Source organism: Lutra lutra, chromosome 13 (assembly GCF_902655055.1).
Source record: "Lutra lutra chromosome 13, mLutLut1.2, whole genome shotgun sequence".
Classification (NCBI taxonomy): Eukaryota; Metazoa; Chordata; class Mammalia; order Carnivora; family Mustelidae; genus Lutra; species Lutra lutra.
The window spans coordinates 52,284,181-52,303,772 of NC_062290.1; the positions used below are offsets into that span (position 1 = coordinate 52,284,181).

The window sequence follows — 19,592 nt, forward strand, 5'->3', positions numbered from 1 at the left end:
GACATGGGGTAAGGATGAAAAACAGAGCTGACAAAGACATGTGGCTGATGTTGCCGCATTCCCAGTAACTCAGCACAAGGTGGTTCATGGAAAATAACCGCACATTTCTTTGCTAGTTTTCAAATGGACACTTTAGAGCATGTCTGCCAAGGTTCTTAAAATGGCTTCTGGCCAGTATTCCCACTCAGCTGTGGGCATCTGGGTTGCCCTGAACAACCAGTCCTAGCTGATGCTACACTGGACACACACACACACACACACACACCACATGTCGTCTAAACTGACAAAGTCCCAGGAAAGCAAACTCTAGCTGGGGTCTTGCCAGTTGTACCCCGTTTGCTGGCATGGTGGGCTTTCACTCATGGAGGCCTCATTAAGCAAGAAGAGGCCACCTTGGGCCAAAGGTGACAAGACTGGGGACATCCCACATCAGAAATCATAATCTCAGCACTCAAGCTGGGGGTACGGCTGATATGGGCTCTTTGACATATGGGAAAACTGAGGCCCACAGACATTACATGCCTTGCCTAGTGCTGGCCGACCACTACGGTGACATAACAGTGGGAGCATCCCTGTAGCAAAGGCCGAACTGCCAGACGCACAGGCTGAAGCCCTTCCCTTCTTCAATGCCTGTGCCCATGTCCAAGCCATTGGACTGCAAGGCAAGGAAACTGCCTGACAAGAGGCATCCCAGAAGACTTTGCACAGAGGATATTTCCAAGAAAAAGGCCTTTCAAAAGCCCCCAGTGGCTCTTTTGGGGAGTGGCTCTGACTCCGGGGAGAGGCTCTGCTGCTTTTCACAGCCCTGATCTGATACTGCCTTTACAGGCCAACCTTGGCTACACTCACCCGAGCCACTCTAAGGGGAGTATAGGCATGACCCAACAACCTCTTAGGGGAATAGAAGGTCAGCATATGCTTGGGCCTAGATGGGTTGTGCTAAGAACTTTATGGAATAAGGCTTTCCAACTCTTTGGTCTCCAAAGTATCCTGGCCCTAAGGTACCCATTGTTAGAGGGGTGGTTTTGGAGCTAAAGTCTAAAATCATTAGGTGCATGAACCTGAATCATTAGCCAAGGAGGAGTGGGAGCTCTAGTGTGACAGAACGGCAGTAATGGCACAGAGCGATGGAGAGGAATGTGGTTTAGATGCAAAGAAACTGCCAACCACACTTGCCTGAAGTAAAGGTAAAGGCAGTATGCTTAAACATGCTAAGAACTAAGTGACGGGTGTCATACAATGATGGAGTACCACCGAGGAGTGGTAACTAACAGGGTTTCTTTTCTTTCCATGAAGCCCTCCCCTGTGAGGAGTTTCATCTCCTCATCTCCCCCTTTCCATCTTCTCTCTTCCACCCCACAATCAGCCATGGTGTGTGTGGCGGGGGCCCAGTAGGAGACAGGAAGGGGAAACTCAAAATCTAGAGACATATCACAAGGATGGAGTGTTGCCCAAAGTTTGCTCCACGGATCATGATCTTGACAAGATGGTCAATGAGTGACAACCAAAGAAAAAAGATTTCAGGGGACAAAACGTGGTTAAACTGGGTGTGCACCACAAAACTGAACCAGTTTCCTCACTTCCTTGACTTTTCAAAGCCTTTAATCTGCGATTACACACTGTGGGTCTTCAGGGATGATGATATAGCATTTTGTAAACTTAGTTGACCAAGGGAAAGAAGTCTGTTTTCACCAAGCATTACTCAGGACAAACTTTTTTTTTTTTTTTTTAGTATAGTTGACCCACAATCTCACATTAGTCTCAGGTGTACAACATAGTGATTGTCAAGTGTATATGTTACGCTATGCTCACTGGCCATCTACGCCATACAGCGCTATTATAAAATCACTGACTACATTCCCTATGCTGTGCCTTTTATACCCAGGACTTCATCATTCCAGGACTGCCATCTGGAGAAATATGCTTCACCACTACTGATCCTCAAGATCTTTCTTCTTTGCTTTACGTTCCCACCTCAAAGAGCCAGCCTCTAATCCTAGAGGAGGAGAAGAGATGAAGTGCTAAAAATAGTAATTCTCACATCTGAGAGTAATTGTCATGTAGCATCTTGCCCCTCGGAGTGTGGTCTGGGAACCAGGGGCACTGACATCACCTGGGAGCAAACCTGCACGCGCAATCCCATTCCAGGTGTACTGAGTTGGAACCTACAGTTTGGCAACATGCCCGGGGACTCACAGGCACATTAAATTCTGGATGAAGATGGAGAGCGCTTGGTAGTAGGCAGTAACCTCAGTAATTCTGATTTGGCGTGTCTGTGATGAGGCCCAGGGATGCACATTTTAAAATATCACCTCCAGAAGATTCTGATGCAGCTAGTGTGCGGATCCCTATTAAGAAACGTTGATTTGATTGAAGAGCTTCTACAGCTCAAGTGACCTGCTTATAAGGTAAAAGGGCAGCACTGTGATAACATTGAGTTTCCCAGAGGCACTTCTGCAAGGCAGGTCCTAAACAATCACCTTCATTGTAAGAAATAAGGAAATGATGTCCTGGAGATAGAAGGAGAAAGCCCTGGACCAAGGTCACCCAGGGGTCAGCAGGTGCGTGAGGGCGAGCAAGCTCCCTCCTGTCTTTCCTCCCCACCTCCCCAGCCTCTCTTCTCCTCCCTCATCAGTTCTTTATTCACCAGCAACTGCACTGCTAACAGCCCGCTCTGAGTCTGCTTTTGTGCTTAGTGAAAGGCCAACAAAACACTGCTGGTTATTTGTGCTTGCTAATGATAATTCTGATTAGCTCAATTCTGTCAGCTGACTCCCAGGCTGCCAGGGGCCCACAGCAGCCTGCTTATTCAATCAGGGCCTGGCCCATTTTCTAATTACTAGCATCATTTGGGCTCGTTTTCCCCAACTGTGAATTTGCTTGAGTTCAACTCATCTTCAGCTGTTGCATTTACATGAGAAATGGCTCATCTGTCACGTCTGTGTCTGCGCGTCTGTGTCTGTGCGCCAGTCTCCCCCCAACTGCTGGAGACCAGATGAAATGGGTTCCCAGGCTGCTGCTGACCAGCAGGTCCCAGTGGGACCCATGAGTCGAGCCCTTTGTGGGGACAGACGCACTGGCCTTCCTCACTGGGTTGGCCAGAGTGACCTCTTCCCAGCTTCTGAATTCCAAATTGTATTCCCACTCTGAGACCTGAGAGGGTGACCAACTGTCCCAGTTTGCCAGGGACCGAGAATTTTCCCAGGACATGCGACTTTCAGTGCCAAATCAGGGAGGGTTAGTCACCTGGACGCAGCAGTATGAGAGCATTCAACACCCCCCCCCCCCAGGTGATCTAGTTGGAATCTAAAACAGAGAACAGCCTGGAAGCTGAGGTCCCACTTTTCTCTGTCAGGCCTAAGACGGATGATGCATCCCTTCGCTGCACTGTGCCTAATTTTGCATCTTAATCTCTACTGCTAATCCAACAGGATGAAGCTTTATTTCCAACAGTGATAAGTGGAAGTCTGCTGGCATGGTCTGAGATGAAGGTGGCTCCAAGGGAGGAATGACCAGTATGAAATTGCTCCAAATGGAGGTACATCCTCCCCAAAGTACTCTTCCTAATTCAAAACACGTAAGCATTTAGCAGGTACTTGGCAACATGGGCCTATAGCCTGTAAACTCCCAGCCCTCTGAGAGCTGACCATCCCATCAGAGACACCAATACAATCACCTATACCTGTTTCAAGGCTACCTAAGATGGCAAAAGGCCACGGGAGCTGGGAAGGGAGAACTGGGGTACCCTTGCTTACTGTATGCCAGCTACTTAATACTCATTATCTCATTTAACAGCCAACATTTCTTAAGCACTCATCATGTGACAGATCCATTTAATTTTTATAACAATTCAAGTATTATACCCATTCTATGAATGAGGAAAATGAGGCTTTGCAAAACCAACTACCTTGCTCAAGATGGCAAGTTAGTAATCCAAGAGTTTGAACCCAGAGAGTCTGGGTCTTATTTTTAAGCACCGAGCCTGGATCTCCTACCCTGTTGGTGTGCTGGAGGGAGTCTTCACACAACCAGGGTGCTGGACACTCAGTCAACAGCAGACAAAGCTACAGGCAAGGCGCTGGGAACTGGGGAAGGTGGCCGTGTGTGGCGGGAGCCTGACAGAGAGAAGCAGGAGGTGGCGTTTCTGAGTCCCACACTGTGCAGTCCCAAGGCATGCGGTCAGGAATGTCCCACTGGAGGTGTGGGAACTCTGGGAATGCTGACGTTCCAAAGGAAACTGGCTGTACAGATGCCGCCCTTCTGGTCCCTTGCCGCATTCGCTTCTAAAGAATGTATGGGAGAATGTGAAGCCAAATGCCTGACCTCTTCATCATCCTTCCAGAGCAGAAGATGAGCGTGTCGTTGTTGTACATATTTTAGACTGCATGTAAATTCCTTTTTAAAAATTTTTTTTTGTTTGAGAGAGACAGAGATAGCGACAGAGATAGCAAGAGAGGGGAGGAGAAGGAGAAGCAGGCTCCCCACTGAGCAGGGAGCCTGACATAGGGCTTGTTCCCAGGACCCTGGGATCATGACCTGAGCCGAAGGCAGAGGCTTAACTGACTGAGCCACCCAGGCACCTCTGCATCTGTAAATTCCTGAAAGCATCTTTCTTATGCCTTGAAACATCTGAACAACTTGTATTGAATACATAGGGTACTTGATATATGCAAATCAAACAAAAATATGTTGATTTGACATACGACGGCTGACTTTAATATGTTCATTGCTATAGTCAACTTAGAAGTTAGGTATTATGGGGGCCTGGGTGGTTCAGTCGATTAAGTGCCTGACTCTTGGTTTTGGCTCAGGTCATGATCTCAGGGTCATGCATGGAGCCCCATGTTGGGCTCTGCGCTCAGCGTGGAGTCTGCTTGAGTTTCTTTCTCCCTCTCCCTCTGCTCCTCCCTACTACATTTGTGCTGTCTCTCTAAAATAAATTAATTTTTTAAAAAAGTTAGGTATTCTAGCATTATCAATGACTGAAAGCGTTCTTTGCAGTAAGAACAATCCACAAATCCAGTATTCTTAGTGGACACTAGACTATGCTAAGTATCCAGAGCCTGACATTATATAATTATTGTCCTCAGAAACATCTTCAATCTCTTCTTCTGTTACTTCATAGTTTGTGTAAAATGAACACAGAATTTCAGGCAATTCAGCATGGAAAACACTAGTTACTATGTAAAAGCATTAAAATTAATCACCCTGCAATTACAATTAGGAAAACAGAAAGGCAGGAAGGATACTGTTTCAAGCCAGACTGAAAGAAATAAAAGGTGCTAGGGGGAACCACCGATACCCTTCCTGCTCACTTCCACGGTTAATAATTCTTGGTTAATCCAGTCAGTTTTACCCCATGCCCCCAAAGAGGCTTTCATCTGGAACAGCGGGCTCTTCGGGGCCTTTCTGTGACTCTAGACTTCCAGCCAGCTCCTGGCACTGCCAGGTGTTAGAATCCATGAGGCTCTTCTTCAGTTATAGAAGATAACTGAGAGTTTTTTGATGGCAAAGAATGGCCTTCTCTACTGGCTCGTGCTCAGCTTTGTCTTACAATAGCCTTTATGCTTCTGGATGTAGAGAAGAAATTGACTTTTCTCTCTATCATCTAATGTTTCTGCTCCTTTCACTCCGTGAAACCGAAAGAGAGAGAGACTCCTTCACATGGACCGTAATTCCCCTCACGGTTTCTCCACCCTCTTCATTTCCATGGCCCCTAGTCACTCTTTCCTTTGTACTTGACATTTTCTAAAATTAGCTTTATCAACTCTTTCCAGTATTTTAACTCCCTTGAGCTGTTTGTACAACCTTTTCGCCTTATAGTGACTGTTTACCCAGGCCGGCCTTTAAACAGGACAAAGTAGGAGAATTCAACCGGGAAGCATTTCAGCTTCTATCCACACTGTTTGTCCTACTAAATTCAGAGACAATCTGGTTCCTGCCCCCAGTAACTTTCTAGAATAGCTGTTGTGAAAGAAAATGGAGAAAATGAGCTCTTCCTTTGCCAGTGATATATCTTATTTGGGCTCAGAAAGTCTTGCTCTGTTCTGGAACTCCTAATGATGCAAACAAAAATATTTTTTGCCATGTACTTTCACAGCACAATAATAGATTTCAAGTTGAGAAACTCTAAAGGTGATATATAAATTTCTTTGCCAGATATAGGTACTGTATCATAATAAACATGTCTTTTTCCTTGTTTGTAATTTTTTTAAGCATTTGTAGTGAAGCACTTAGATCTTTTAACAGAATTTCCATCTTTTTAAAAAAAAATTTTTATTTATTTATCTGTCAGAGAGACAGAGAGAGAGCACAAGCAGGGAAAGCAACAGGCAGAGAGAGCAGGGTCTCCACTGAGCAGGAGCCCGATGTGAGGCTCTACTGGGATCATGACCTGAGCTAAAGGCGGGTGCCTAACTGACTGAGCCACCCAGGTGCCCCTCTATTTTGATTCTTTAATATCCTGACCTTGCCCACCTCGGAGGGACTGCCCCTCCCAGGGCTAGCCAATTCCTACCTATAGTAAACAACTCACCCTCCAGCTGTTTACTCTCCAGTCAATACAAACTAATCAATCTGGGCCTACAGCCCCAACCACCTCCTTTGAGGCATCTCAAAGGGTGAGGCATCTCACCCTTAGGGCTGCCGCTGCCCTCCCCTAATCACCCTAGGTCCAGGTACCACACAATTAAGACAGCCTCTATTCCCCAGCGCCTCCTGAAATGATTCAAATTAGTCAATTTAATTCCAATCCCGCTTAGTTTGACTCACATTGTTCCTTCCCAGAGAAACCACAATAACGGCCTTTGCCCACATGTTCCCTGCTCCCTCTGCCTCTGACCAACCCTGGTGGTTCCCTGCATGCCCCCCACCACACTCCCCATGACATGTTGTGCCCCCTTCTCTTCAGATGTATGAGTGTAATAATCTATCTTTTCAATGGCAATTGTTTCCCTGATCCTTGGTCCTCATGATACACAAATAACAATAAAACCTAGATTTAAAAAACACGTACACAGAGAGAAAGACAGAAGGACTAGCGAAAGACCAGAGCCTGGCCTCTGCTTTGCTCATATTCAAATGGACTTGGATGAAAGTTGGTTGCCCTGTCAGTTCTATTTAGAAAACTGTCACTTTTAATACTCCCAGAAAAAAGCCTGATTTTAGTATAAAGCCCTGTATTGTACTGGAAAGTTTCAGTAGAGCCGGTGAGAAACAGCTGTGATGATGGCATCCAACATTAAATGTTAAAATGTGCTGGGATTTTTAAGGTTTCTGGGCTTCTAGAGCACAGATTGGGTCCAACTGGAAACATACCTTACGAAGCAAATATAAGGAAGCCCATTCACCTGAACAATTAGGGTAAAGTTTTCTTAAATGTTCTGGATTTTAATATATACCATGAAAACTGCATCCGGGGAGATTCAGTATGAAAAGCAAAATCCTGGAGGCACTGTACTCTTACCTGGGGCTTCCTTCTGTCTCCATCTCTGGAGTCAAAGCTACAGTTTGTCTTGACTTGGCATGCCTAGCAGTGGACACACAACAGGTGCTAAATACATATTTACCGATCCAAAGAATGTTTCTCATTATCGTTATCTTTTTTTTTTTTTAAGATTTTATTTATTTGACACAGAGAGACACAGCGAGAAGGGGAACACAAAGTAGGGGGAGTGGGAGAAAGAGAAGCAGGCCTCCCGGTGAGCAGGGAGCCTGATGCTGATGGGGGACTGAGCCAGGATTCTGGGATCATGACCTGAGCAGAAGGCAGAGGCTTAAGGACTGAGCTGCCCAGGTGCCCCTCTCATTATGTTTAAACAGTTGAGGTAAGACATCAAAGATGCTCACTTAAGGGATTATGTAAATCAGTGGCTGGTTTTGAGAATTAAAGCCACTCCCTCTGGCCCAAACCTTCAGGATCCACTCCCTTCTGCCCCCACTCATAGAGAAACGTAAGACCCTTACGTGGTGAGGGCAGGGGACATCCTGGCATCTTCTGACCCTTACACCGAACTCCACCTGTGGCAGGGCGCTGGGACCCACGGCTCAGCCCTGCACAGGGACACTCACCAACGGCTCCAGCTCCTTGCGGTCGATGAGGTTCATCTCTGTGACGAAGTAGTAGAAGTGTTTGTAGCAGGTGTTGACGTGGGCCTCCGCACCCATCACGATGACGCGGTCGAAGTGGTGGATGTAGACGTGGACGAAGACTCGGAAGAGGCGGCACAGGATCTTCTTGCAGATCTGAAGGAAATTCTTGGGGAAGGGAACACCTAAAGAAGTAAAAAGAGAGAGAACAAAGCCGTGAAGGGAAAGTTCCGGAAGCCCGGGAGTGTGGGCACGAGGCTGGAGAACCGTCCTTCGTGGGAGCCTCCAGGCCAGCTCGCAGATGCTGGGCTCCACGTGGGCAGCGGCAACCAACACTGCCTAAGACAGTGGCTAATGACCCCGTTACATTTAAATACCAGCAGTGACCCGGAAGAGACCAAATCAATGAGTGAAGAGGGCCTGGTTTGTTTCTTTGGGATATCTATATCTATGCTTTTATTTACATATAAATATTGGCTTTTATTTATATATAAATATTAAATATTTATTTTTACATAGAAATGTATATTCTCCCTTCTTGCCCCCTCTCAACTTTATAGAGCACAAGAAGGTTCATTTTCCTCTTACATCTAATATAAGAGAACAGGTAGGAGGGGAGCAATGCTAGAGGGAGAGGAGTGCTGCCTGACAGAGTAATAGGGGTCATGGGGACTACAGCAAATTGGGAAGCACCTTCTTCTCAAAGGGAGCAGCCACGGCAAAACTCCAGCCAATGATGGCCTAATGGGGACAGAGGCCCAGGGCTCTTAGAAATTCTGATTTTCTAAAAGATAATTCAGGAATTTAGAGCTCTATGTGCACTTGCTACATTTTTTTAAACTTGAGCAATAAATCTAAAGTTTTAAAAAAATACCGGCGGTCAAAACAAGACATCTTTCTGGCTTAATGTGGCCTCCAGGCTACCCGTGTGCAAATTCTGATCCAAATTTTTCCCGAGATTCACTGTTTTGAGGTGGGCACATGCAACAACCTCCTTAGATAATGGACATTGCACTTGTCACCACTTCGTCTCCTTGAGGAAGGTCAGAGTGGGTTATGGGGCAGGAGGAGGCACCCTGATTTCCTCTCTGGTGACCACCACTGCCGGCTGGTCAGAGCGACACAGCAGAATGCACAAGCCCACTTCCTTTCTCCCTCTCAAACACTGTTGAAACTCTTGTTATTTACACTGTCCTTAAGTGGTGACATGTTGTAAGTTAAACAGACTTTGAATTCCTGTTCTGCAATTTTTCCAGCTGTATGACCACGGGCCAGAGAGTTAACCTCTCGGAGCTTCAGTTCTTCTACATGTAAATAAAAATTCCAGCAGTTGTGAGGATTAGATACAGTGGTTGTGAGAATTAGATGTGGTGCCCGTGCAACTCTGGTTTCTCATCTATAAAAGAAGGGTCATAATAAGGCCTTCCTTGCATGAGTAGGAGGGTGTTCACGTGAGTAAAATCCCTTGATGGTGCCTGGAGAGGAGGAAGAACTCACTAAATGGAAAGGACGTCCCTTCTCTCCACACAGTAAGGTCTGGAGCATTCAGCTGTTGTTATAAGGAATATATCACCGTTACCAAGAAAAGGCAGACATGGCTACCAGCCTTTCAACAGAACTGCCGAGTGTGCTCAGGGTAGGCTCCTGGTCACTGTCCATCCCTCCACAGGGTCCCAGTGGCAGCTGTCTGGTGAGATACTCTGTAATGGGATCACCTGGGACCCCAGGGCACGATGCAAGAGACAGAACATGACTGGCAGCTGGCAGAGGCAAGGTCTGCCTCCCTGGGGCCCAGCACCAACACCCGCTTTTCTTCAAATACAAAGCGGGACCTATCAAATGAAACCCAGGGAGAGACTTGGGCACAGCTTGGCAGCTGTCTGGGCAACAGATGCTGGGACTTAGGGATGGAGATGAGGTAAAGCTGGGGAGTGGGCAGCCCCTCAGAGAGATTATGGGTGGTTTTCTATGCTGAGGAAGGGCCAGCAAAAAGCTGCCAGGCTGGGGAAGGGTCTGGAGTCTTCAGAGCAGCTCAAGTCCCAGAGGTGAAGGAATCCCCTGTGTGTTCCCACACAGTGGCAACACCAAGGGTTGACATCTGATTCCTTTCCAACCTATCTGCAAAGGAGGCTTTACTACTCCTACGTCACAGATGACGAACACTGAAACTCTAAAGCACAGATTAACTTGCCTCAGGCTATTTAGCTAAAAAGTGGCCGGGCTGGGAATTGGACCAAGTCAGCCTGGTTCTAAACACCATAAGATCTGGTTATGTTTGGAGCATGTCACTCTTTCTCTGCCAAGGACAGAGGCATATATAGCTCGATGGCTAAGTGTAACAAGGCATCCAAAAGTTACTCTTGGTAGTACAGGAATGGGATTTAAAACACAAAAAGTGGTGGGAAGTGAGCGAAGTTTGAAAAAAGTCTATATCCGCAACAGTCACAGATTCAAGGTGATAGATCAGCTAACACACTCTGCTGCTTTCAAGGAGAGATGTGTTTCCTCTGTCCATGCCTTAGGACCTGGGACTAATGGAAAAAGCCAACATTTACTGAGCACTTACTGTGTTCCAGGGACTGAGCCAAAAGCTGTATGTGGAATAGCTGACTGAACTCTGAGAACAAGGCTTGAAGACAGGTACTATGATTGTTTCCATCACAAAGACGGGAAAACAGACTTGGGCAAATTAAGTAGCTGCCCAAGGTCACCCAGCTGGCAAGTAGTAGAGGAGGGGTCTGGAGCGAGGTTTGTCCAACTCCAAAGCCCAGAACCACCTTGAAAACCCGAGATGTTGCCCAGGGGCTCGGCACGCACCTCCAGCTCTGTGGCCCTTCCCTTCTGGGTGGCCCGAACCCCCTGTGGCAGGTTCACCTTTCACACCCCCTGCCGCAGTCCAGCAGAGGCTCACCGGCTGCCAGGGAACACGGGGAGTCTCAGCTGGGCCACTTCGCCTGCTCGATCAGCCCCACCCCACACACTAACTGCAGGTAAGGCGGTCTCAGGTACACTGAGCATGTTCATGACAACTGCGAGGTCCCTCTAGATGGTCCCCAGTTTGCATCTTTCCCCCATCCCTATTCTGCTCAGCTCTGCACTCTTGGCTCTGCCTTCCATCCCATACCTGGTGTCTGGCTGTGCCTTTGTCCTCCAACTTGGTTTGCCTCTTGGGTCTCCCTTTTCGGCTATGGCTAGAAATGTCATTAGAGTAGCAGAGAGGAGTTGCTTTGAGATTCTGGAAGATTAAAGTCCTAGTCCTACAATTTACTTGCCATACAGGCAGGTTACCTTATCACTCTTCTGCCTTATAAAATAGAGAAAAACATTTGTTTTGTAGTGTCCTTAAACTAGTATCCTACCATAACAGGTACTTAATGGGAACTGTCAGACTAAATTGTACTTGTCATTTCTCCCCTGAACTCCCCTGGTTGGTAAAACCCCAGGCGTAGCATCTCTTGACTGACTCTAGCTACAAGGTTGGGTCAGACTCTTCCACCATTCCCTCCCTTTCATGTAATTCATTCTTCAAAAGTGAACATTGCAAACAGTTCAAGTCAGGATGTGCTCAGCATGCACCAGTCACCTCAGGCCAGCTCTGGAAGCTGAGAAGTCCTGGGCTGGGAGCTCTAGGGACCCCAGGAACCCCAGGGCTCTCTGCTGAACCGGAAAGAAAATCCCAGTTCACAGAGAATGGGGTGAAGAAGAAGAATGCTTGGGGCACCTGGGCAGCTCAGTCGGTTGAGTGTCTGCCTTGCACTCAGGTCACGATCTCAGGTCCTGGGATGGGGCCCTATGTCCAGCTTCCTGCTCAGTGGGGAGGCTGCTTCTCCCTCTCTTTCCCTCTGCCTGCAGCTCCCCCTGCTTGTGCTCTTTCTCTCTCTCAAACAAATAAATAAAATCTTAAAAAAAAATAATAAGAAAGCTATATGGTAGTTGGGAAATTGTTTCAATTATTATCTATGGTTCAGGGGCCTTTTCTATAGTTGGTAGAGTATTTTAGCTCTTTTCTCCCCTTCTCTTCTGCCTTCCAGGTGTTCAGATTTGTGTGTGTGTCCATATGTATGAATGTGTATACAAATGTGCATGTGTTTGTATGTATATGTATTTATGTGTGCATGTATTTATGTGTATGTATATATGCATGTGTGTATACCTGTGTATTGTATGTGTGTGAATGTGTGTTTATGTGTGTGTACAGACATGTATGCATATGTCTGTGTGGCATGCATGTCTGTGTGTCTGTTTTAAATAAACCTTCAGAAGGTAAGGAGTGGAAGACATCACTCCTTTGGAGGTAAAGAACCGGCTGTCCGCCCCTCTGGTGGACTCTGGAACTATCTCACCCTGTGTAACACGCTCCATGGCAGCAAGATAAGGCAAGACTTGATCCTGCTGATCCACTCCCTTCCTTGACAGGTCCCAGAGGGACCAGCTCAGGAAATCAGATCAGTCTGAGGGTTTTTGTCTCCGTTATGCTGCTAAGAAATATCCAATCTTCATTAAATAGCCAAAGGAAAGGGAGCCCTGGGTGATGCCTGATTTGCAGTGTGTCCCAACAACACTCTGAGCAGTGGTATTATTGGCACAGTTTTATTTTTTTGTTTTTAAGATTTATTTATTTAGAGAGAGATTGTGGGGGGGGGGTGCGCAGAGAGAGAGAAACCCTCCAGCAGACTCCCCGCTGGGGAGTGGAGCCTGACGCGGGACTCCATTCTAGGACCCTGAGATCCTTACCTGAGCTGAACTCAAGAGATGAACACTAGTAAACTAAGCCATCCAGGTGCCGGGCAGGGTTTTTTTTGTATGTTTGGTTTGCTTTTTTAAAGTACCCTAGCCTTAGCTCAAAGTATTTGCTCCTGGCCCCACAACTAAAGGGTGGTAATGGTTTGGCTCTAAAACTCGGGTTTTTCTCTTCTGCATCCTATCACTATGGGCTCCATGATGGTAGGGAACAGAGCAGCATTTCATGACCTGCACTTAGCCCAAGACCTGGCTTATAGAGGGAGCTTGAAAAATGTGTGTTCACTTGCTTTAAATGGCTACAGTCCAGTAGCGGGAAGAGTGACGGGCTAATGAATCACCACAAATGGATGCTGGGCTCGTTACAATGATGGCCCGCACCTCAGGGAGCCGGACTCTGGTCGGGTCTGGACAGAGGGCAGTCTACGTGGACACGTGGCCCCACTGACCCCGCTCAGGACTACATCCAACCTCCTGTCACTCTGCTTCTCTTGCCTGTGGGAGATATTATAGATCCTCCACTTTAGTATTTCCCAAGGCATGTTTTAAAACTAATTTGGGAGAGCCCTGGCTAAAAAAAGAGAGGGACATGAGATCAAATGTATTTGCAAAAATGCTGCTTTCATAGAGGTTTACAGTGTATCTCTGCATAGGAAAGGACGTGAGAACTTCTGCAGCAAAAAGTCCTATTTTACTCTGAGCCCCTCTTTTCCCTCATAATATCTATTGGTTTAAAACACAGAGCCTGTAACAAAAGCCTGGCATTTGTTTCTATCTCATTCTACTTCTTCTACTCACAATGCAGTCATATGCAAATGGCTGGTCCCTCTAAGCCTCAGTTTCTCCATGTAGAAAGAAAGGAGGTTAATGTCATCTGTAGCTCATGAGGTGGTTATGAGGATTAAATACACGTATAAAAGGCTTTGCCTAATGCCTTGAGTACAGAAATGCCTTGCGGACTCTTTTAGGAACCGTTATTTTTAGTATCCCATGGACCCAGTGTTCTTCGGAAAATACTTTGGGATTAAATTCCTCCTCCATATTTACTTTTCAGGAGGGCACTTAGGGTTTTAACACATCAATTCTGAATTTACAAAGAACTCAGAGGGGCTATGTTCTGCCTTACATTATTTTCTACAAGTTTCTCATACTTACATCTTGTATACTTGTTAAGTTCCCTGAACAAAGGGATTGTTTTTTATTTTGAGTCTGCCTTTAGAAGCACCTGGCACAGGGCTAGATGGGGAACAGTCATCCATCAAAATCGAATCATAAAAGAGCAGGGATCTTATTTAGTCAAGATGGGAGTCTATCATCTCCTCTTTGGGGCAGGGAAAAAACCTACAACAGAGATGATAGCCTTTTGCCAGGATCTTGATATGGTCCTGGCAAGGGAGGCTCCAAGCTGCTTTTGGTGAAAAGGAAGGAGAGCTCTGTGATAAGAACATTTTGATCTTACCTAGGTGGTGGGAAGAAAAAAACAAACAAACCAGAAACTCCTCTTTTCTTATCATTAAAACCTCCCTTCCTTGCCTTTCAAGGTATTTTTTCAGGTGGTGATGGTTAATTTTCAGTTACTTTACTCAATTAGAAAGTTAATGGCAGACAATATTAACCAGTATTCCTAACCGAAGTAGGGTGCACGTCTGAAGTGTTTGCAGTTAAACTTTGACTAGTCTTATTACGATGGAGACTTACCATGTGACTATAATCCCAGACCCAGATAGGTACTGATTGATACAGAAAACAACCTTTGATCAGAGAGTCTTTAAGTGATTTGCAGTCACGGACCAGGTCTCTCCGGTTATCCCCCACCTCTGCCCCACCCCCAGCCACGTCCCAGGACTCTCAGATTCAAGCTGGAAAATTTTAGACTTTAAGAAGTTGTTCCAAAAGGAGATGTGTTCAGAAGAGTGTTCTCCAAGGAGGTGACAGACAGGCAGACACATGCATGCACACGCACACACGCACGCGGGCACACGCACGTACACACACCCCTCCCTGGATCTGGATGGTCTCGGATCACATGATGGAGCTTGGTCTCTGCAAATGGCTCAGTAATGAAATGAAGGTGGTGAACCCAAAACAGGGCCAGGTTGAGCTCAGATGCCAGAGTGAGCTGAGGCAAAATTGCCTGGGCAGAAGTCAGAATCCCAAACCCAACACTCATGAGCCGTTCCGGCCGGAATCAGACTCGAAGCAAGGCTGCAGTTTGTAGGACGATCAGGCCAAGAAGGAGCCCGAGAGCGGCGATGAAAGCAGAGGGTGAGGTGAGCCTGACCGGCCTGGACTCTCCTGAAGGCCTGCAAGGCATTCCCCAGCTCTGCCTCCACTGTTCAGGAAGACAGGACGCTCGGCAGGGACCCAGCATCTGACAGAGCCCTGCAGAGTTTATGAATGTGCCTCTCCACAACTTTCTGATCTCCAAGCCACATTCAGTACCAGAGCTAAATCGAGCATGGAATATAATAATTTCTCTGGGGCCCCATGTGGATTTGCCTTTTATCTCTGCCTTAGTAAATCTCCTTTCTCCAAAACAAAACTGGATTAAAAATTCCAGTGATTTCTGAGCTTCAATCCGTTTTCTTTCTTCCTCCTTCCTCCTCTCTTCCCTCCCTTGCACTAAGCAGATGCCCCATTCAATCCTTCCTCTGTAGACATACCTGAAAGAAAATAAGCTGTCTAAATGGCTTATGTTTCCTTTTTTATCCTATCACAGATGCTGCAAAGGGAAGAGAGTCCCTCAGAGAATGCAGAAATGACTGGGAGGATGGGGCCACAGGCTGGAGACAAAGGTCCCAAACTCAAATAAGAGCTGGGGGTAGTTTCTGTGTTCGCTGAAGTATATTCCTGTTCTCATCACCTTCTCTCTTTTCTTTGGAAGAGAACGCCCAGTGCTTGGGGATAAGACTGGTTCATGATCACACCGGGTTGGACCTGCACCATGGAGGTGTAGAGAGGAAGGGCTAAGAGATGGTCTCCAGCGACACTGACAACTGCCCTCAAACATCCCAGGTCCCACAGGTTAGTTGGCAGACGTTCCAGCCTGTCACTGACAGGGTTAATGCCTCTACTGTCTTAGGAGCTCAGCCCAAAGGCCGTCCCCATTTCTAGCCTCAGGTTATCTGACATCTGCTCTCTGCTCCAGAAACTTCCTGAGCACAGATCCCAGAGAGTAATTCCACACTGCTGGGTGGGAATCCCTGACTGAAGGCCAGCCCCTCTTCTAGACTGTACCCTCCCTGAGGGTCCTCCTGGCTGATCCTCAGTGCCCACGTGGAGCCTGGAGAAGGCTGGGCATGTAACCAATGCTTGCCACGTGCTGGATGGAGGCCTGACCTCTCAGGCCACATGATGACCCTGAAATTAAAGCTCAGAAAGGTAAAATCTTAAAAAAAGAAAAAAAAAAAAAAGGCAGGGGGTGGGGCACCAGGGTGGCTCAGTGGGCCTCTCTGCCTTTGGCTCAGGTCATGGTCTCAGGGTCCTGGGATTGAGTCCCGCATCGGGCTCTCTGCTGAGCAGGGAGCTGCTTCCTCCTCTCAGTCTGCCTCTCTGCCTACTTGTGATCTCTGTCAAATAAATAAATAAAATCTCAAAAAAAAAAAAAAAAAAAAGCTCAGAAAGGCAAGGGGAGGGCGCCTACATGGCTCGGGGTTAAAGCCTCTGCCTTCGGCTCAGGTCATGATCCCAGGGTCCTGGGATCAAGCCCCACATCGGGCTCTCTGCTCAGCAGGGAGCCTGTTTCCTCCTCTCTCTCTGCCTACTTGTGATCTCTGTTAAATAAATAAAATCTTAAAAAAAAAAAAAAGGCGAGGGGACTGACTGTTGGGATTTACAGTAAGTTTATGATGAAAAGGGACCTGCATTCCAGTCTGGTTCCAGAGCCTGTGCTCTTTCCACCATTGTTAGATTACTTACGGGCTCTTCTCATGGCTCCTTCCATCTCTCTTCAATCCAACTAGCAGAATTGGGGAAGCAAAACTTGTTAAAAGATGAAAGTGGAAAAGGGAGGTTTGGCTCTCACTTCCCCCAAACACATGTGTCATCCGGGGCAAAGGACAGCAGCTAGGCATCTGGCCCTGGTGTCCTCCTACGCGGGTTCACACTCTAGCCGTGGAACGTCCATGCTGCTTGTTCTTGAGGAAGTTTGCTAACTTCTAAGAGGCTTATTTCCTGATCCCAGAAACGGGGATAATGATGCCAGGGCCTCTGTGAGATGGTGACTTGGATCAACACAAGCACAGAGCCCAGGCACCCGGGAGACACTCGGAAAGTAACAGCCAACGTTACTGTGGTTAGGAAGTTCGGGCTCTTCCTGGTCAAAGCCAAGGGTGTGGGGAAGGGCAAAGGAAACAGGAAAAAGGAAGTGACCTTTTCTTCAAAAGGGCAGACTCTCCTGAAAAGTGGATTTGGGGAACATGCTGAGAGTTGTCTGAAGAGTTTCCACATGATAAGATGAAAACTCACGGTGTGCCCAGTCCTTTTGGGGGCCGCCTGACGGCACACAAGTAACAACCAGAAATGCTCACATTTCTCCTTAAAACAGTCGCTCCTGCCTGGGGGCGTCTGTGCTGTCCTTTATGTCTTTGGAGGTCAGTAACTGAGGAGAGCACGTATGAAACTCGCCGTACAAGTCCTCAAATTCACTCATTCTCAATAGTTCATGAATAAAAACAACATCCCACACACGTGGGAAAAGAAAACAGACCTCCTCTGGCAGTGTGGCTGAGAACATACCATTTCCAAAACACTTGCAAAACAAAATGCAGTTGGATCACGAGGAAAACAAACAATGAAAAAAAACGAGTAACAGCTCTGTTTCTCAAAAACACACATCCTCCTCCTCTTTGCTTCCTCTGTGGCCCATCCCATCCACATTCTCCTGCCCCCCCTGCAAAATGCAGAGATAGAGACATGTAGCTAAAGAAGCCTCATGCTTTCGCTGGTGAAAAGTCCGCTGCGGAGGACTGACGGCTCTAAGCAGATGTTTTGTGTTATCTCAGAGCGTTCCTCAAGAAAGTGTCTGTTCCTCATGCCAAGGAAAACAATCTCCCGTAGCAAGACTTTGTTCCTCTGCCTAAAAAAAAAAAAATAAAAAGTCCCCAAACAAGCTGACAGCTGCAAATGGTTAGAAATAAACTGGCTACCACTCTGTCCTCCCCCTCCCTCTGCCCTTCGCCAGCGCCCCCCGCATTGCCCTCTGACCTACAATCACAGTGGTGGGACTGACGGAAGATGGACGAGCGTGTGATTATCCGTTCTAAACAGACTGTTAATTCTTTCAGACATGCCATTTGCTGGGCAGAGGAAGTGCTGTTTCAGCCACCCAGAGGAGCGGCTGTAGATACAATGTGCCTGCCTGTGCCACTTCCCTCTCTCCCCAGTGTCACCTCCCTGCTGTGGAGACTGTTCCTCATCTGCCCGTCCGTCCATCCGTCCATCCGTCTGCTGGCAGGCTATCTGCCCTCACCCTCTGCAGGCAAGGCACGGAGGAGGGAGGAGACTGACAAAGACCCAGCAAAACCCTAGAAAGATACTCATTCACTCTGGACTGGCAATAAGAACCATAAAAAAAAAAAAAAAAAAAAAAAAAAAACCAAAACTGTAGCTAGTTCAGATGTGCTGAGTTTAATGAAAAGCACACGGGCCAAATGAGATGGGAGTAAGCCGAGCACACGATGTCAATTAATGAACTTTATTAGCACTGGGGACTTAGAGATACCTGCCCTTGGATCAGAGCCCCAGTCAGAGTCTACAACTGACTCAGCCTCCTTGTCGTGGATGGTATGTTGTGAGTGTCTTCACAACTAAAAGTTTTCTCTCGTCACCGGCAGAAACTTTCTCCCACTATGGGAAGGACAATTAATACCAAATCTTGTCTGAATAGTTTCTAGCCTGTAATTTTCTCTCCATTCCCACAGCTACTTCCTAGCTCAAGCCACCATCACCTCCTGCCTGGTATTGGAGCTTCCCCTGCTCCACTCTTGGATTTTCCCAGTCTCCCCCTGACAGACAGATGATCTTCCTAATATGCAAATGACCTTCTTAATATGGAAAGCTAACCAGCACATCCATCTTTCTGCATTAAACTCTAAAGCAACTTCCCACCGCGTGAAAGTAAAAATCAGAGCTATTTGACACAGCAGCAAGACTCGCCATGGTTTCAACCCTGTGTATCTCTCCATCATCACCTCTGGAGCCCCCTAATTTACATACAATACTCCAGTCCTCTTGGGCTCCTTCTGGGAGACGGCACATACTAAGAGTTGGCAGCTGGAAACCCTCTTCCTCAGCTTCCCTTTTTAGTCTAACTTCCATTTGTTATTCAAGGCTCAACTATGTTATCACTTCTTCTAGGATATCCTCCTCATCCACCTCACCCTGGTCAGGTCAGGCACATCAAGATACCCTATACCTGTCCCATGAGGATATTTATTACATTGTATTGTACTCTGTCCATTTTTTGGTCTCCCACTAGAATGAAAATTTTGTGGTATCAGGCAATGTCCTTTTACCTTTCTTGTTCACAGTCATCCCTGCCATCAAATGCATACCAGAACATGATCCCAACGAGTCCCTGTAAAGTGAACGCATGAACACATGACCATATAAAGTGGGGGTGGTGAAGACTGCCTGCTCAGGCTGCCTTTGCTTCCCATCGCTAAGCAGTGGCCAAGTCACAGCCTGAGAACTCTTGCTCTGTGGAAAGTTTCCCCAGGGAATTGCTACAGGCGGTAATAATTTAAATTGAATAATTTAACCTT

At 46.9% G+C, this 19,592-nt stretch overlaps 1 protein-coding gene across 1 annotated transcript in view; it reads right to left on the reverse strand.

Annotated features, from left to right (window-relative positions):
- Positions 1–19,592, reverse strand: part of MOB3B (MOB kinase activator 3B) — a 198,177-nt gene that overhangs the window by 23,744 nt on the left and 154,841 nt on the right. Inside the window, exon 3 of the mRNA XM_047701169.1 lies at positions 8,071–8,273. Coding sequence (XP_047557125.1) covers positions 8,071–8,273 — 203 coding nt within the window. The remainder of the gene's footprint in view (positions 1–8,070; positions 8,274–19,592) is intronic.